Raw genomic sequence first — 19800 nt, forward strand, 5'->3', positions numbered from 1 at the left:
AATATTATTGTAGAACTGAAGAGATTATATTGCTTATAAATAACTTTATGCAATAAATAACATTAAAAAATATATAAACGCATTATGAAAGAAATAATTTGCGATAATATATTGATTAATATATTTCTTATTTATTTCATACACCAAAATGTATATACAAGTAGAAAATTTCTCGATATGGAAATATAAATTTATAATTAATATATTTATTCCTTGCTTTGAAATATATGTGTAAACAAAAATTTATAGAGCATGGATATTTATAATTAATATATTTATTACTCATTTCCAATTACAAAAAATATTTACATTTTATATTTAATATGTGATTTTAGAGATAAATAATAGAGATAAATAATATTTTAGAGATAATTTAAGAAATAAAAATGCTATTTTTTAATAAAAATATTTTTTCAAATAATTAAAAATATCGTAGTGGCTAAAGAATGAAGGTTTTCAAAATCTTTCGATGCGTGAGCTTTGAAAAAAATCTCTTCTGGAGTCAAACGTCACAAAAATCACACCTTGTGGGCGATCGATTGATCGCGGACGTATTTGAATTCGAGCGCTCTCGCGATCGTGCGCGCTCGAGCGTTTCCGCGGCGCCTCGGGTCGGCGACGCGTCGACGGCGGGAGTGGGGGTCGCGGCCGACTTCAGAGCTGTCGCAACGGTCGGCGCGAGCGGTGGCAGTCGGGTTGGGTGGTCGGTAACGAGAGTGTGGTGTGTGCACGCGCGAGCGACAGACGCGATACGGCCAACGTGCGAAGAGGCGTGCGTGAGGGAGCGCGTTGTCATGACGTTCGCGTGAGTCTGCGAGCAGCGTTGATCAGCAGCGAGTCAGTCAGCCAGCCGTGTCCGAGTCTCAGGAACATGGCGCGCGATTCTCGACGCGTCGTCGACGACGGCGGCGGTGGCAGTGGTGGCGGTGCGACGGTGAGGTGCAAACTGGTGCTGGTCTTTTCGGTGTTGCTGCTCGCGATTGTGGTTCCTGCGTACGCCGACAGTCAAGGTGAGTCACGCCGTCAATTTCTCATCATGCACGCTACCTGCGTGTTCTGTTACGTGCGCGGGTGTCGTTAACTTTTTATCTCTCGCAACGATATCTGTGTGTCGTCACTTGCCATGTATACATGTGTGATGTCTCTGATACACGCAGAGTGACAACAGACGCTTGGATTAACTGTCTGTCATTTCGTTTGTTCGCATTCGATTTTTAATTTCAGTTACTATTGATGCGAATAGTAACCGATAACGAGTACCGTGAAGTTGACGTTAGAGGAAATAATCCCGCGCTTGTGTACGCTTTTCAATGTACTGTTTCAAGGTCGATTTATCTCGACATTTCATTTACATACGGTTGATATTTTTCTCGCTTGTCGTGTGTACATACGTGTACGTGCCTCTCTCAATGTCAGAAATGAAATTTATATTTATTTCAATGCTAATTTCATGTATAGGATTTTGAAAGGTATGAAGAGAAACGACACCCGCGAGATTCGCGCCAATTCACGCGATAACAATCATATATATATATATATATATATATATATATATCATTTTTTTAGACGCACGGTTATACATGAAAATTCAAATCTATAATTTCATCTGTGATTTAGATTCAGTCCTTCTCATCGCACTGATTGTGAAATTTTAATCTCTGTTTAATAACCGTGTGTCATAAAAATTTATTGTCTCCATTTTGTTATAAATAAATATTATGTTATTAATAAGTAAATATAAATAATCTCTGTTTTTTTCAACATTTTTTTTCAATATTTTTCAACACATTTAAATTATTATATATATATATATATATATATATATATATATCATATATTTATTATATATATCATAATCAATATATGAAATATTTAAGAAGTATATTATATTCGAACAAAACGCACAAATATAGATATATATATGAATATAAATACATATAGATAATAAATATAGGTATATATATAAATAATAAAATAAATATATATATTTTTTATTATATATCTCTTGCTATACACACACACATTTAGAAGTAAAAGATACTAAAAGATAATAAAATTAATTTAGAGAGATAAAATATATATAATATTTAAGAAAAATATATAATATATCCGAACAACATAAATTTTATACATCGATTGAAAATATTCAAACACACGAAAAACTGCATTTATGAATTTATAAAATCGATCGATTATATTATATATTTACTATTTTTATATAATTTGAAAAAAAAAATTTTTGCGATTGATTAACGACAGAGGAATTGATGAACGAATCTTGTGACACATTCACATTTGGTCGATGTTTGAGATGTTTTGTTTATACCACACAATATTTATTGTACTTTCATGATCACATGACGTAACTGATCGCCATCGCGCGATTTTGTTTGCAATACATGTACCTGTCGTTTGGACAAGATGATCCGCGTCGTTTGTTTTTTTTCAGAGAATTCTATAACCACGGACAGAATTTCTTTGTTCGTTATAATATTGTCGCGATCTTATTCCAAGAATAGATCTCAAGCTCCGCAAGTCACATTTGAATTAATAATGAACGGGTTGCTGCATTTGATACATATTTTATGTTTGATGTATGTTAAATATGTTTTATGAATACTTTCTAAATTAAAAAATTCTCATATAACTATTTTTTGCAAATATAAAAATTAAATTTTATTTAAAAATTTAACATTTTTACAAGTATTCTTTGTTATATTGCTGTGTAGACGATATATATAATTTTAATTTTCATATTTTATAATTAAAATCTCGATTATTTAATATAATACATCATTTCAAAATTTAAAACACTTTTTGTACATAATATACTTTAATTAATATTAATATAAAACAGAGAAATATGAGAATTATAATACTGTATGATTTTATTTATGACATGTGATTTTTTAATGAAAATAATTTTTGATGTTGCATCGTTAATTTGATTGTGAAAATGAACACTGCAATGATCAGCAATATTCATTAACGTTCAAAAGACCATGCGGAGTACATTTTATCTTTAATATCGAAAATCGATAAATAAATATGACTACTTATCAGAAAAATTACGTAATATGATGCGACTATGCGATAAGAATTATATATTTAATTTAACAGGGATGTATTAATCTATATTACGTTAAAGCCTTCGCATTATATTTACCTTCTTTCATGTTACTTTATACGATTTTGCCTTTTTTTTCAAACCATTTGGTCACCCTTGACACATTTTTCAAGGCGATGCACTCTTCGTCATGACAGAAAATAGGACATAAAGAAAACAATAGAATCTTAGGACGGCTGTCGATTATTTGATTCTAATACCCCTGTAAAACAGCATTTTGTCGTAAACTCTATTGCGTAAATTGCGACGTGACAATCACGCGTTTGTGCTGGAAAGGTTGCAATCAGGTATGAATCACGAGTTTCTTTGTATCGATGACCTTTCTGAGAAGTAAGCGCAAGTATGTAAATTGCCACGCGTGAATCTCGGCGACTCGTTCGTTGTAAATAAGATAGCAATCATCACACAGCTCGTCTTTATTCTTCAAATACGCAATTCCCAATGATTAGCATACAGCTTGAGATATGGACTATCACGGATGAAGTATCAAAAATCTTGCAATACGTACACAGAAAAAAAAGAAGTGTCAAATCAAAATTTATATACTAAAAGTAACTTCATTGTTTCGTATATACGCAACAATTTATAATCTTCTTCGAAGAATTTAATAATTTTAAATTTCAATATTACAGTCTTATTTTAATATTGTAATTGTCACTTCAAGAATATATAATTATTTAATTCTACTTTAAGAAAATTATAATCTTTGATTTAAAAATGTTATGTTTTTCCAACGTTGTTTCTTTTTCATTCAAAAAATTAAATCTTAAATCATAAGAATTATATATTTTTCTTGATTAAACTATATAAAATGGCTTCATTCAAGTAAGCAATTATTCAAGGAATTATATTTTTCTTTAATTAACGCAATATAATCTCATTTCAAAATTTCCATGTTAAAACTAAATATATTTTCAAAACAAGAATACATCCTTTTTTTCTGTGTAAGGATTCTGCCTGAGAGATTTACGTATAAACTTAATTCATCTGCTTGCGCGCGAGAATAAATTCATTATATCGATAATCGATTCATTATATAATAATCGAGCACTTCAAGATAAGATCCCATCATTTTTTCTAATTTTGAATCGCGTAGCGTTTAGGAAATCGATGGAGAGGCACCCTGTGTCTCTTGCGATTAACGTTTAAATGAAATTTTAATCCGAGAATATCCCTTTCCGATAACGAAGGTTATTAAATGATGAATCGTCGCGATCGGTTCCGCTGCAGCTCGGTACGAGTATAAATAATCGCGCCCTCGCGTATAAAAAGGAGGTCCCCAGCGAGAATGGAAGTGCCCTGACAAAGGGCGCCGTGGAATTTATGTCCATTGTTGGACTCGGGGGAGAGAATCGCCAGTTCGTCAATGCAGTCGATAAAAATTTATGGGTGTAGTATGTTGAATGTAAATGCGATGGTAGCCGTACGAAGGATTTATGAGAATTTACATGACGATTTATTTATTCTTTCCGATCGCGCAAGTTAGATCTCCAAAAATGCTGGGATTTATTTATTTTAAGTTGTATACCTCAACATTCAATCGATCGCAATCGGGGAAATCCCCAGAGATATTTCTTTTTATCTTTAAACTATCGGTTGGAAAATGTCACATGAAGATAAATATTTCATACAGGGTGTTTTATATAAAATGTTATAAGGTATTTTCTTCAAAACTTGATATTTGTGTAAGAAATGTTCCAAATAAAATTGATAGGAGAAAAAAGTTGATAACCTTGAATTTTAACTAGAATCATTTTTCAAGATTTCATTTTTTTTTTTTTTTTTTTTTTTTTTTTTTTTTTTTTTTTTTTTTTTTTTTTTTTTTTTTTTTTTTTTTTTTTTTTTTTTAAAATATATTATAATATGATAGACACTTTTTTTAAACTTAGATATTCTTTTTCAAGATTGATTCGTAACAATATGCTACTAATCGTTTATTCTAGTTATTTTTGATAGAAATTTTGCTATAATTAGATCATTTTTTTGTGCAACTTCTAGTTTTTTTAAATGAAATCATCTTAATTTTTATATAAATCTATTTCTTGGAATATTCGACATAAAAATATCCTGACCAAAAATTGTGTATGTAATTTGAGATATTTTATATCTTAATTCAACATAATTTTTTACATAAACTACAATTGAAATATAATTGTAAAATATTTATTTTTTTTACTATGTTGCCTCAAATTTTTATATCCAAAAACTGTAAAATAAGAGAAATCAATCTAAAAAAATAAATGGTTGTTTTTTAAATAAAAAATATGTAACCGTTTGTTGTAAATCCATATTTTTCCTAGTTAAAATTCAAAATTGTCAACTTTGTTCCCTCTCAAAATCCTATCAATTTTACCTGAAATATTATTGGCACAATGTCAAGTTTTGAAGAAAATATCTTGCAACATGAAATTCCTGCATACATGATATATCCGATTAAGCAGAAGAGAAAATAGAAGAAGAGAAAAAATATAGGAAGACAAAATTGTGACGATCCGATATAATTATAACGCGAATGCATATATTATTGTCATAAATCTCGGAGATGGCTGAATCTTACCGAGCTTTCGTGCAAGGGCGCGTTGCGTTCACAGCTGCGTGAAAAAGCCGCCAGCTGCAAATGAGTAATGTCAGAATACTCTCGTGATATGTAACGTGGTGGGAAAATGGTTAATCGTATTCGCGGCGGAGATGGAATAGAGATGTGTAATCTTTACACGTCGACGAGATGCATATGATCCGCGCGTTTTCTCGGACTGAACCTTCTTCGCGATGCGTCATATATTATCGTTCTCCTCCAAATCGTAAATCCGATTTCACGTTTCCTCCGTTGCAAATCATCTCTGACAAGCTGTTATCAGGAAAGTCTTATAGAGCTTCGCGCGCGTAAACTTTAATTGGAACTCTTAGCGTTTTTTATTATTTATTTTATTTCCCTTGCGAAGCGAATTCCATTTTTCGGCTGACGTAAAAGGATTCAATGAATATAGTAAGCGCAAAATTTGTCTTGCAAAATACGCGTAAAATACCGTAAAATATTATAACAACGCATCGAGGCTTTTACTATTACGAACTCGAAACCAAGTCTCGCTAACGCTCGTTATTTTCTTGTCCTTCTCGGAATACTCGACAGGCCGTGAAGGTGCCGACAAAAAGACCTTGATGTTGCCGCTTGCTACTTCAGCGTATCGAGAGCTGCGTACATAGTTTATTTTATTTTATTTTAACCTAACTCTTCGCCACACATGGATTTCTTACTGTATTCTCAACTCTTTCAGGACCTGGATTTTTTTTATTTTTTATTTACATTTTATGGAATGTTGTAAATGAAATCTTTATCGAATTAAATATTTCCTGAAATCTCTCTCATATGCCATTGTTGTTACATTGCAGCAATATTGCTGCAATGTAACAACAATGGTCTGTGCTGTATGGGTGTATTTCGACGGAAATATATGTATAAATTAAATGTATGAATTAAATAAAATATAATGAATTAAGTAAATATAAAATTAAATAATAGAATTAAATAAAAAATATAAAATATACTTAACTCTTTCCTAAAATTCTGTTATATTTAATTTCGCGCGGTTTTAAATAGTCTCCTAGACTTATCATATCCTTAGGAATCCATCCGTGACGAGCCTGAAACGCTTTGCATTTCCGATCCCGACGGTGAAAAAGCGAATCATCATCGGTTGAGTCATCATCGTCGAGCCCGTGTACTTACATAAGAGCGAATGAATCGCTATTAATCGATGATTAACGCGAACCTCTCGACCTATGCCGATCTAGACGAGAGTACTTGTTCAAGTCGGCATGTTACTCATTAAGCATTCGCTCGTAGGATGACGAGTGGCGTCTAACGAAGGAGATCGATTCACTGCTTCTGTTTATTTCTCATTCCGCGCGAGTGCAAAACAATGACAAATTGCACGTTGCCTCTTCGCGAAGATGTGTCGCGCGAAGAAAATGTAACATTAACGGTATCGTAATTTATGTACAAAGTACAATCGACATCATGCCACTCATAAATCACACTTATTACAAATTATCTTTCTGCTACCATCATTCTTTCGACGAATTTCGAGATGAGACAGAGAAAGAGAGAAGGGATCATAAGTATTACATCTCTTTTATTTGTAGCAAAATGATAAGTTAATTACACTCTTTTATTTTTTTAATTTACGTAAAAACGAAATGCAAAACAATCGCGCATATTTATTTTATTTTTTATGAATAAAATGTTTCGCGTGTAATAAAGTTCATTTAATGATAAAATGAATTGTATTATAATCGATACATAAAAATATTCGAAATGTTTCCAGAATGTATAAATAGACGCGCATATATAAGCGAATGTCAATTGTATATTTTTCGTAAATTTGTATCGCTGCTTTTATTATAACATATCACGCCAATTCTCATATTAAAAATTGATTTGTTATTTTGCTTCAGCCTCAATAACATACCGATATTAAAATGCAAAACATATTTCGTGTCCAAAAATTTAACAATATATATTTTTCGAAATTCCTGCAAATGCACGCATTTATGAACATGTCACAGTTTAATCTAAAATCCATAAAATGTGAATCTATAAAGCAGAATTTTACGAGTAGCACTAAAATAACTGAGATAATTCATCTGCGGGAACAAAGTATTAATAAATACAGCAGGAGTTTTCAAATGATTTAAATGGAAGCGGACTATATTCTCTCGTATTCTCTCTTTCATAATCTCTTCAAATCCTCTCGCATATTTTTTTGCTTAAACGCAATTGGAACAGTTTTCATGAATAATAAAATCTACTTAAACGGATTACCCTGTTGTTAACAATTTCGAATGTAAACCAGTTGGCAAGGATAATATGACTTCTTCTCGAATCTCGTTATAAAAATATATCGATCCGCGCATTTTTCCACGTGAAAAAAATTAATTATCACTCACGTGTAATTTTATCGAGTGGAAGCAATCGAATGGGCGCGTTAATATTTTCTCGCGCATCATACTCGTTTGATGAGGAGAAAAAAACAAAGAAGAGGGTGTGCGATCCCGGGGAGAGATCGATCGGAAAATTTTTCACAGACAGTTGAACGGGGTGAAGCACCTCGTTATACGGAAAAATCGAAAATCTAGTCCAACCTGTTTGTATGTCGATGATCGTCGCTACACAAAAGCTTTATTTCGAAGTTTATTCACGAGCAAGTAAGCCTGCCTGAGACCTCGCCCGAAGCTGCTCGTTAAATTCGCAACATTGTTCCATTTACCCATTTCGCAATGAAATCGACGACGTATTAGTCACCGGTAACAATGTTAGCCTGGCCTGTAAAAGCTTCATCGAAAATGCATTCGTTTCTCTCTGTTCTTTGCGCCAGTCAATCAGCGAGCGAGCGAACGAACGACTCGAATTGTGCGAGTTTCACGCGCGATTTTTACCTTTGTTCATTAAACGATGCGACCTGGTTCCGCGACCTCTCTTGACACACGGCGAACCCGTTATTATTTCACAATTGTATTAGCTTTATATCGCGCTTTAATGGCCGACGTGCAGAAGAAAACGGCACGAGCGTCACGTGCTTTATTCACGCGGGATTAAAGGTTTATTAGAGGAATTGTTGACAAAAAATGACCATTCTCGTTTCGTTCTCTGCTACTCGAAGTACGCTGCATTATTTATCTCGTCGACCTTTTCTGGGTAGACTTGCATTCACCGGAACTATAAGCGTACAAATCGCACGAGTGGCTAACTGTAAAGCCTGGCGTTAACGGACCTCCCGTTACATCGCTCGAAGAACATTCGTGATACTCTCACATGAGTAATAGCTGGAACACAAATTGCCTTTGTAAATATAAATGACCCGTCAGTTTTCAAACGTCGAAGTGGAATATCGTGATCAATCTTTTTTTTTTAAATAAAATTATTTTATGGCTATTAATTAATCGTTACGCTGATTATTATTTTCATATTTACGTTCCGTATACTTCTAAATATTTTTCTCGCAGGATTCATTTCACTTCATACAGTTAAGGTTGCGTTGCCTAACTTCTTTGTTGTCCAAGCTTGAAAACAGCTGTAAAAGTAACTTGTAATAGTTGGAACATAAATTGCCTTTGTAAATATGAATGACCCGTCAGTTTTCAAACGTCGAAGTGGAATATCGTGATCAATCATTTTTTTTTAAATAAAATTATTTTATGGCTATTAATTAATCGTTACGCTGATTATTATTTTCATATTTACGTTCCGTATACTTTTAAATATTTTTCTCGCAGGATTCATTTCACTTCATACGGTTGAGGTTGCGTTGCCTAACTTCTTTGTTGTCCAAGCTTGAAAACAGCTGTAAAAGTAACTTGTAATAGTTGGAACATAAATTGCCTTTGTAAATATAAATGACCCGTCAGTTTTCAAACGTCGAAGTGGAATATCGTGATCAATCATTTTTTTTTTAAATAAAATTATTTTATGGCTATTAATTAATCGTTACGCTGATTATTATTTTCATATTTACGTTCCGTATACTTTTAAATATTTTTCTCGCAGGATTCATTTCACTTCATACGGTTGAGGTTGCGTTGCCTAACTTCTTTGTTGTCCAAGCTTAAAAACAGCTGTAAAAGTAACTTGTAATAGTTGGAACACAAATTGATTTTTTAAATATAAATGATCTGTAAATGTGTCAGTTTTCAAACATCAAAGAAGAATATCGTGAATTATTTCTTCCTTAAATTAAATTATTTAGTAACTATTAATTAATCGTTACGCTGATTATTTTCATATTTATGTTCCGTATATTTTTAAATATTTTTCTCGCAGGATTAATTTCACTTCATACGGTTGAGGTTGCTAACTTCTTTGTTGTCCAAGCTTGAAAACAGCTGTGAAAGTAACTTGACGAGTCATCCATATAATGCTCGTGACGCATTAGCCGAAAATTAAGGCATATTCAAAAATCCTGTTTCCAAACGCGCTCATTAGACGCATAAACAGTGTCATTAATAATCGATTCGTTGGCGTACGTGTAATTTCGATGGCAATTAAATTGTCGTAAAGCGCCAAATTTATCGCTCGCGTACTCCGCTATAGAATTCGTAGAGAGATGGCGGGAATTGATGGAGTAATAACAATTTGTTTGTGCGAGGCTCTCGCATGAATCGGTAGGAACTCATTAGTATTTTCTATTTACGACCGATCGTATAAATAATTTGTTCGATACCTCGCTGAGCGCGATAAGCGAAAATAAATTGTGCTCGCTGATGACCTAACGCGATGCACATTACATCTCATGAATATAACATTGCACATTTTTGATTATCGACGTTGGATAATCATCGTGTCTGAATTTGCGATCATCCACGAAAAGCCGTATTTTGACAAAAATGACGATAGGTTTATACACGAGAAAATTAATAATGGTTTAATTAACTTGCAATCGACAGATACAATATCGCGTTTGAAAATTATTTAACATGCATAAAAAGCATCGTATTAATATAAATTTCGAAATTTTGTACAATATCGGCCTAAATTAATATTAATATTCTATTATCTGTCAATTTGTTGGACGCGTGAAATATGATATTATATACGCAAAGTTAATTGATGGAAAGTATCGACCGGATCTAATAATTGCAGGTTACATTGCTGATAATACATTCTATTTAGTATTCAGTACGTTGCCACGATCTCTATGGATCCATTTCCGATTTCCGAATCATCTGAATCGTTCCATGATTACGGCGGTCTGGGCAATACGATGCAATTTCGATGAATATTACTATTGCGATTGCATTAACGCACAGATGATGCGGGTTATTGGCACAATTCCGTTTGATGCCCGAAATGCTTCCGTTTATAATTATCGTAATTGTATTTACAAGTCATACAGATGGATTTTATTATGGAATATTGAAATCAGATCCTCCAAATTGTTTCCTGTTGTAAATGCATTTGAGAAAATTGTAAAATTGTGAAATTCGTGTCTGTTTTATGAAATATTTCATCTCGTAAATTATTGCGATCATGAAGTTTAAACAATCTTGCTCCAAGTTAGTAAATTTTGATTGCACGTAGAATAATATGAAATATTAGTTTGAAAACATTAAATATCAAACGTATCTGACAATCCATTTTTGATAATCTGTTTTAAAGTTAATTCTGTGGACGGCTAGTTTTTCTAATTTTTTCCAAAATTCTATGTATATTTAAAAAATATATAAGTCATGTTAAATCGTATACAATCGTGTATTTTATTTAAATATATCATATTTTATTCACATTGTCAAATATTCGGGGACATTTTTTATCTCCCTTTTATGGAACGGACTAAAAGAGAGAAAGAGATGTCAGAAATTGATTGAGATTAAAAAAAATAATTGTATGAAATATACACAATAAAAAATTGTGCATTTATATGTTAAAATTTTCTTGTATTACCACGTTTTGATTAGTACTTCAATGTAAAATTAACATACAATCTATATGGTATTATTTTTATAACGTTTTCATGTGTTATATTTATGTCAACTTCACAACTTAATACTTTGTATATGTCTCAGAAATGGAATATTATTTTGAATATTTTTAACATAATCATTTTAAATAATCAACATGTTTCAAAGTTAGTTTAACATTGTAAGAAAAGTTAATCTTGAAATAATCTTGAACTTTGACATACAAAAATAATCAAATTTACTAAAATCAAATGTTTCTATTACAAATAATTTAAGTTGAAATAATTACTATTACATGTTAATGTTCTCAACAATTCTTACGAGTTATTGTAACTATTTTTTGTAATTTTTAATTAATTTGTATGTTATTTTTACATTATACTTAATGTCACAATAACAAAAATAAATGTAAAGTGTCAATTATTTAACATTTTTAGTTTGTCAATAAGTAACATACGATGAATGAGTTATCTTAAAATTTAGAGTGGACTTTCTGGGACATATGAAAAATGTTAATGTAATTAACATTTTATTTTTTATTGCGTACGTACCATTTTAATCGCTGAGGAGACTTGCTTTGTTTAGACTTTATTTTGTGGAATTTGTGAAGAAAATTTGCCGCTTTACTTCGCTTTGTAGCTCGATTGAACGTGTTCAGCGTAGCGAGGATGCAGCGAGAAGAGCAATGAAACCTTGCTGCTTTACCTTTCTTCTTTATTGTGTCTACATCAAAAACGCTCCATCGAGCTACCGGGTGTGTCCGGAAGGATAGAAAAGATCGCTGCGACGAGAAAAAGGCCAATAGAGCCCTCGGACGAATAAAAATACAGCCAACGATGTGTGCGTCCGATAAAATCTAGTCGCTTATATTTGGAAATCTAGAAAGAATGCTATGACACTTTCGATCATAATTTAGAAAATTACACTGAATACAACTGAATATTCAGATCGGTTTAAAAAAGTTGAAAAAATCTCTCAGGCGTGAAGAAAAAATAATTTAATTGATCCGAGTAAAAGTGCGAAAATGTACTTTAAAATTCACTTGAAGCTAATTTTTGTTCAAAAAAGAGAAACAAAAAAGAAGGTACTAAAATCTAGATAAGAGAAAGGAGAGAAGATACAGGTGTTATTGCAAAATAAAACACCTGGTAATTGGCAGTTGTGTTTTTCCTCGAATATAAAAATTTCCGGCTGCACTTTACGTAACAAGAACCTAATTGCGGAATTATTTTTGCCTCTCTCCTTCTCGCATCTCTCCAAGTTTGTTCCTCAGTTCGGCAGTCGAGGTACTTTAATGATCAAGTAACGAGACAATCCGCGTGGAGGAATATTTTCTTAAAGCAGCTGGCTCGAGAAAAGAGTGTAAGTTGCCGGGAGGAGAACTCTGCACCTCGGTAGCATCGCCAGAAAGTGGTCCATTGTCAAACTAATGGCTTAATCGACTGGTAATGGAGAGAAGCAGCGTCTCCACCCACGAACGGCGAACAAAGGGCAAAAGAAAGCTCACGTGTCACCGATGGATAAACGAATGCGGTGCATCTGCGGCATCTAATGCATGTAACGTCCCGGGGGGATGCGCGGGAGCGTTAGATACGTGCATCGCACCTGGAGCGATGCCCCGCGCGAAATTGCGAATACAGCGCATCGCTAGAGGGAGAAAAATAGCCGGCAGCTGCATCACGTGGGAAATCGCGTCATTTCGAGCGTTAACCTTCGCGTTCGCCGCGAGGTAAAAATTGGAATTGCGAAGGGACCACATCATTCGACGAATTTATTTTTCAAACGATTTTTTTTCATTATTATTTATCAAAACTAGAAAAACACACACACATACGTTGACGATGTATGCAGTTCCTCCCTCTCGGTTTGTTAAATTTATCTCAATCCATTACCGTATTACGGACGGAGTCTAAGGAAGGAGGAGACGCGATAATCGATAGCGCTTTTTAGAACGATCGTAGGAAATCTCAATTACGCGATTTAAGCAGTAGAGAGAGAATACGTCGTTCGGACTCGAGCGCTGCTCGAAAGCGTTAAGCTCAATGAAAATGATCGATGATGGCGAAGAAGAGGCTCGTGCCATGCGTAGGCAGAAACTATATATACATATATACATATATATATATATGTATGTATATAATGTATATATAGGTGGTGTAGGCGAACCGTGCCAGCCGGCGCGTCATCCGCGTCGTCTGTAGATTGACTCAAATAGAGGATACGGCGTGCTTGAGTTTGATATCGATATTCTGCTCGATGCTTATTTTTCGAAAGTATCTCCACATTTTGCAATATAATGAAATAATGGGAAATTATGATTGAAAAACAGAAAGTATTCAAAAATATTCTCTATGAGAGATTGTTAATTATTTTACTTTATAATATTATATGTTAATTAAAATTTATTATTTAAATTTAAAAAATTTGAATTAATATTTAATATTATATATTAATAAAATTTTCTTTATGTTATCTCTCTCTCTCTTTTATTTTTTTAGTTTTCTTTTATTTTTTTTATTTCCAAATATAAACTTAATATCAAAACTAAATATTATATTAAATATATAAATGCTATTTTTCGATATTTTATTTTTATTAATCTTGCACGATATTTCAGCACCGATATTTTTTATACGATAATTTGATATCGTATAAAAAATAATTGTCCTTAAAATAAATAGGGAAAAAATTTCAAATATCTGAAAGTAATTTGATAAAACTGCACAAAAGTTTTCAAGATTTCTGATTTTAAACATTTTTTGATTAGATTTTATTAATAAAAACACTTTGTAAACGAAATTTATTATTATTATATTCCGGGCACTTTATATTTTATGCATTAGTATCGCTAATGATGAAACTCGAGAGTTTCAAACTTTTGATGTAAAATCAGATTGGGACGCTAAATTAATGTACGTAGTTACTTATGTTGCAAGTTTATCATGCTAATTATTAATGTGGGTGTGAAGTTAAAATGTCATATATGTAAATGACAGATATGTTTGTTAAAACCACAATGTTATTCTCTATATTTCTACATTCTATTCAAGAAACATGTATCTAAAAGATAGAATACGAAATATTGGAATAAAAATTATGAGGAAGTTTATCACTAAATATTCTTTTATTTACCGGTTAATATTGGCTTCATGCATAATTAATGTGAAGATAGTGTTTCGGCCTTGGGTTCTCTACGGATAGACAATCCTAGATTCGCGACATGTGGGTGTTTCCGATGCTAGGCGCGAAGTCTGATCTGCAACAGAAGACAACGTGCATAAGTTATGAAACTTCAATTGACTCTTGGTAATATATGAGAGTGCCGGATCTTACGTAATAATTGAATATTATATTTGATGTAGCGACAATATTTGTCGAGAAAAAAATTTCAAGAGAAAATTTATAGAAACTTCTCACTTTAAATGAACATTAAAGTGAATATTTATAATAATATTTAAAATAATATTTAAACTGAATATTTATAAAAGAAATATTTAAATACAATTTTATTGTGTGTGAGACAATTATAATAAATAATTACTTATTTATAAATTATATTCCCTCCGAATCCGATATTGTTTACTAAAAACAAATATATATATATATATATATATATATATATATATATATATCGAGTTGCATTTATATAAATACACGAAATATATTTGAATTAAAGAAAAGACTGTTGGTCTAAAAAAAATCAAAGAAACTGAGTTCTTACAAAAATAAGTATACAAGAGCGCATTTTCTGTAATGCCAAGAGCTCAACTTGTTTGTTGTCCATTCCGTTTCTTCCTCCCTCTCTGAGATCCCTTTGTGGGTCGTTTTATTTTTCTTGGATATACTTCTGTATCTTTTTCTCGCTGTTATCCCGACTACGCACCTCGGTCGAGATAATCCTCCTCGTGTTCCGTGCTGGTTCTACAACGTTTGCTCCGATACCCGTTCCATGTTCGCCGACAGATGCTGGCAGTCCGTTTCGAAAATACGAATCTTCCGTCCCACCCTCGCCCTCCTGCCCGAGCTATATCCGTTACGGGTATAACCGTCTGCCGAGAGAACAAGCACTTTTTATTTAAGGTCCTTTTTACGCGATCAAGTCCGTAAATCGCTTCCGTGAGATTCGCGCGAAGGAGTATCTTCGTTAAGTGTGATGACATAAGGAAACGAGGTGTCGCGCGGGGGCAAATTAACGGAGTTGCTTGCCTCGTGAATAAATTGCCACGTCAAAAACTTTCACGCTTTGACCACGCATTCAGTAGATTTAAAAAAAGAAAAATTTTCTAGAATTAATATTAATATTTCTCATCCTCTTCCATATTGTTTTTTTGGTAACATTTGATTTCCAACATTTCATTTATTTTTGCTATTATATGTATTATTATTTTATTTTATATTTATTATTTTTATTATTTTTATTTTATTTTTATATTGCTATTTTATATTATTATTATATTATTCTTATATTGTCCAACCTTCCATTTTTACTTTATAACGATTGTCATAGGCATAATTAGATCCGGCGATTACGCGAATGAATGAAGGGGATGTATATATATATATATATATATATATATATATATATATATATATAATTTAAATCTCTTAGAATAATACGGGAGTGCTTGGCATTCGCGAAGACACGTCCGATGAAATATGTAGGATTCCATACGTGCGACGATTACAGAAAGCTGTTCAGAATCGTCGCGTGTGCTCTTACCTACGACCCATTTTCATGGCCAGGAAGGTCAACTCGAGTACGCAGAGTGCGGTTGAATGGGTGAATTTATGCCGCGTATCCGACATCGGAGACCCTTTCCCCTTTTCGTACGACGTTCCATTGTATGCCCGACTTTTATTGAAGGACATCACTTCTAACCCGGGCTCTCTCTCTCTTTCTCTCTCGCCTTTCTAAATCGAGCACGCCAAATGGCAAGAAAAAGTATGATGGGGAAACGAATGGCGGAAATACGCCTTCTCTTGACATTTGGTTCTTCAATATCGACCATTGTAATGCGTATTACAATGATAAATGCACATGGTTCGTTGTAAAAAGACGTTATTGTGCGCCATATTATACGTTAAGAGCTACATATAAAGTTGCCAAATTAGCGAAGCGCCCAAGTTATAAGAGAAGTAAAACGTGTGACTGCATTAAACTTGAGACTCGCGTCGTTTCCCCTCGTGATGAACATCCTTTATATGTCCAACTTTCGTTGAAGCGTTCATTTCCGCTCGTATCGTCTTTCACATTTCTAAACGTAGAAGAGAATTGTGTGACGCGTGCCAACATCTGCCATATGTTCCACGCGTAATAACTCTTCTCTTGGGATTAGCGATCGAAAATATTCAGGCGCCGGAAATGAATTTTTCCCCCTCGACGACAATTATATATCTCACTCCAATGACAGAATTAATGAAATTTAATCTCATAAAATTTGTCGAAAAAAAGCAGAGTGGACAATCCAAAGTCAAATTGACAGGAGGCACACTTGACATGTATGTACTTTGTCCAAACTTTGTCGCCAATTCAAAATACACTTACGCTGTTATGATACAATCATGGATAAATATAATTAGTATCTCGTGAGGGGTCTGTCGACGACACGTGTGTCTCGTATTTGTCATGTCCGATTGCTTCTTCACGATCATTACGGCGTCATGGGGACGTGTTCTCGTTTCGACCCGAGTCTGGAGTCAATGTCGCTTCGCATGTCACGTGTGCTTTTTCAATGACTCAGAGCTAGTTGACATCGAGCACCGTTGCAAGCGATGTGGTTATTGTCGATGTATTTTCTTCCGGCGATGTTCAGTAACATAATGACGTGTGAATTACGTAAGACGATGATTGCCGTGAATGCAAAGGCTCGCGGAATATAAATCGACCAATCAAGACGTAATTGATCTTGCTTGATATCATTTCCAGGCACATTGTGGTTATTACCGTAAAGCGGTTATTATCAAAATTCACAATTTTCAATCTATGTCAATTTTCAATCTATGTTGCTGATTTAAAGGGAATAATTTATTACGTATTATTAAGTAGATTAAATATGCATATCAGGTTAATATTTAATCTTTAATTCAATCCTTAATTAGCTTTTAATTTAATTTTAAAATGAAGAGACATTTTATCTGGACTTGACATATGAAATTTTTTATTGCATATTGATAATTTCATATGATTTTAATCGGAGTTAAAATAGCGAGTTAAAATAAATTATAAATGATTCGAGTGAAAGCCTGCGATTTCCAACTTGTTTGTGTGGACAAAGTGCGCCTCTGATATTCTTGATTGAAATACATTTTCTTCAATCATCAAAATTTTATGGCATCCTAGCGTTGCTAGCTGATGAATCACGTACAGTGGAGAAAATATTTCTTCACCCTGTTAGTCAGACGTGACGCAAAAGAGAAACACTATTTTCCATCGTGTTCCATACGAGCGAAGTAAAGGAATTTATTTTGAATTAATTTTATGGCTTTCTATATAATATATTATATTGCTTCTTTTTGATTTTTCTCATTTTTATTCAATACAAGTTTTTTATTGATACTTTTAGTATAATTTATCAATATCTGTTTTGTTATTTAGTACTAAAATTAACTTACGACGAGTTTTGTATTTTTTTTCGCAATTTATCACGGAAGTGAAAAAAAATGCATGAATATTGCAAGTGAATTATTGCGAAATCAAATATTTCGCAAATATTTTTATTGCTATTTTACTGGTAAAAAACAAAATACGATACTGAAAACTCGAGGGATTACACAGGAGAATAAATTCGGGTCTTTCTGAAGTTTTTTTGCAATTTTCTGTCGTGATTTATTTTCGTGCCCGGCTTTGCTGGCGAGAGAAATTTTCACCGGATTTCATTTCGGATACTCGCGGCCGCTCGTCTATCGAAAACAGGTGCACCGACAGGTAGATTTTATGGGAACGATAAAGTGCGGAGTGAAGATAGAGCTTGCCCTGTGTCGAACAGAGAACAGCTTCTCGAAATCTCGCTGATGTTTGAACTGCAAGTCCTAATCTTCGGGGCGGCTGTGCGGGCATCATAAAGTACAAGAAACTTTTAGCGTGCAAGAGAACTCTATTGTGTAAGAGAAGCGAATACCGCACATAAAGATCCAATTGGGATCTTTCAATGCGATGCTTTCTTGCTGCATTGATGACGATGTTGATACTACTGTACTTGCCGAAATATTTGACGAGGATGATCTTCAGTTTAACGGTTTCTTCCAAATATATTTACGCGAAAAGAATTTTTATTGCCATCGTCACGAGTTGATCAGAGTGTCCATTGCCTAGAAAAACATGGAAATTGATTTCTCAGGGATTTTTTTGTGTCTGGAAAATTAGATAATTCTCATGAAATTTTATTGGGTGTCGGAGAATTTTTTTTTAAATTCTGATAATTTTTTGCTCTCATATTGTAAACAGTTGGCAAGTCAAGTGAATTATTAACTTTTTAAATCATAAATATATGTCGCTCTATCTCTTTCTTTATACATTCAATATTTTAATGAAATATTGAATGTGATATATATATTTTTTCTTGTAATTTTTGGTGATAAATGAAAATGTTATGCAAGTGAAAAATGTTTATCTTACGAAAACAAATTATTCGGTTCCTTTCAGTACATTTACAAATCTAGCACTTGAAACTTAAAAGACTCCGTGTTCTTCTTTGAACGAAAAACATTAGAAATTGCATACAATAAACAAATTTATTTTAGAAAGTTGCACCAAAAAAATCTTTAAAATATTCTCTTTAATATCTCTGAAATTTTGAATAAAAATATCTGGAAAATCATGGACTTCTTTTACAAGATTTCAACAGACACTCTGTTGATACGCAAAAAAAGAATCGCAATGTTTGATATGTAAAATGTTCAAATTTTGTTCAAATTTTTTCTTGGATTATTTCAGTAACATACATATTTTGTACTAAAAAAAAGTTATAAAATTGCGCTACATATTTATAAATTATCATTATTTATTTATCATTATTTATTATTTATTATTTTTTATTTATTATTTTTTATTATTATTAGCTTATAAATTCTAAACTTTAGGAAACACGAATGTAAACTCGTGTTAAAAAATAGAATAAGATGTGGGATGAAAGTAAATTTTCTACACTTTTCGCATATTACTTTTTCTAACTTATAATGTGTTTGTTTTTACTTGTTGAAAAAAAATCGGCGAGAGCAAC

The 19800-nt window shown here is 32.8% G+C and overlaps 1 protein-coding gene across 1 annotated transcript in view; it reads left to right on the forward strand.

Annotated features, from left to right (window-relative positions):
* The first annotated feature begins 647 nt into the window (after positions 1 to 647).
* The window catches only part of LOC105255467, a 90126-nt gene continuing 70973 nt past the window's right edge, over positions 648 to 19800 (forward strand). Inside the window, exon 1 of the mRNA XM_011264764.3 lies at positions 648 to 1010. Within this exon, the coding sequence (XP_011263066.1) occupies positions 872 to 1010 (139 nt within the window). The 5' untranslated portion in view covers positions 648 to 871. The remainder of the gene's footprint in view (positions 1011 to 19800) is intronic.

The sequence above is a fragment of the Camponotus floridanus genome, unplaced genomic scaffold, assembly GCF_003227725.1.
Source record: "Camponotus floridanus strain SB8 unplaced genomic scaffold, Cflo_v7.5 scaffold29, whole genome shotgun sequence".
NCBI lineage: Eukaryota > Metazoa > Arthropoda > Insecta > Hymenoptera > Formicidae > Camponotus > Camponotus floridanus.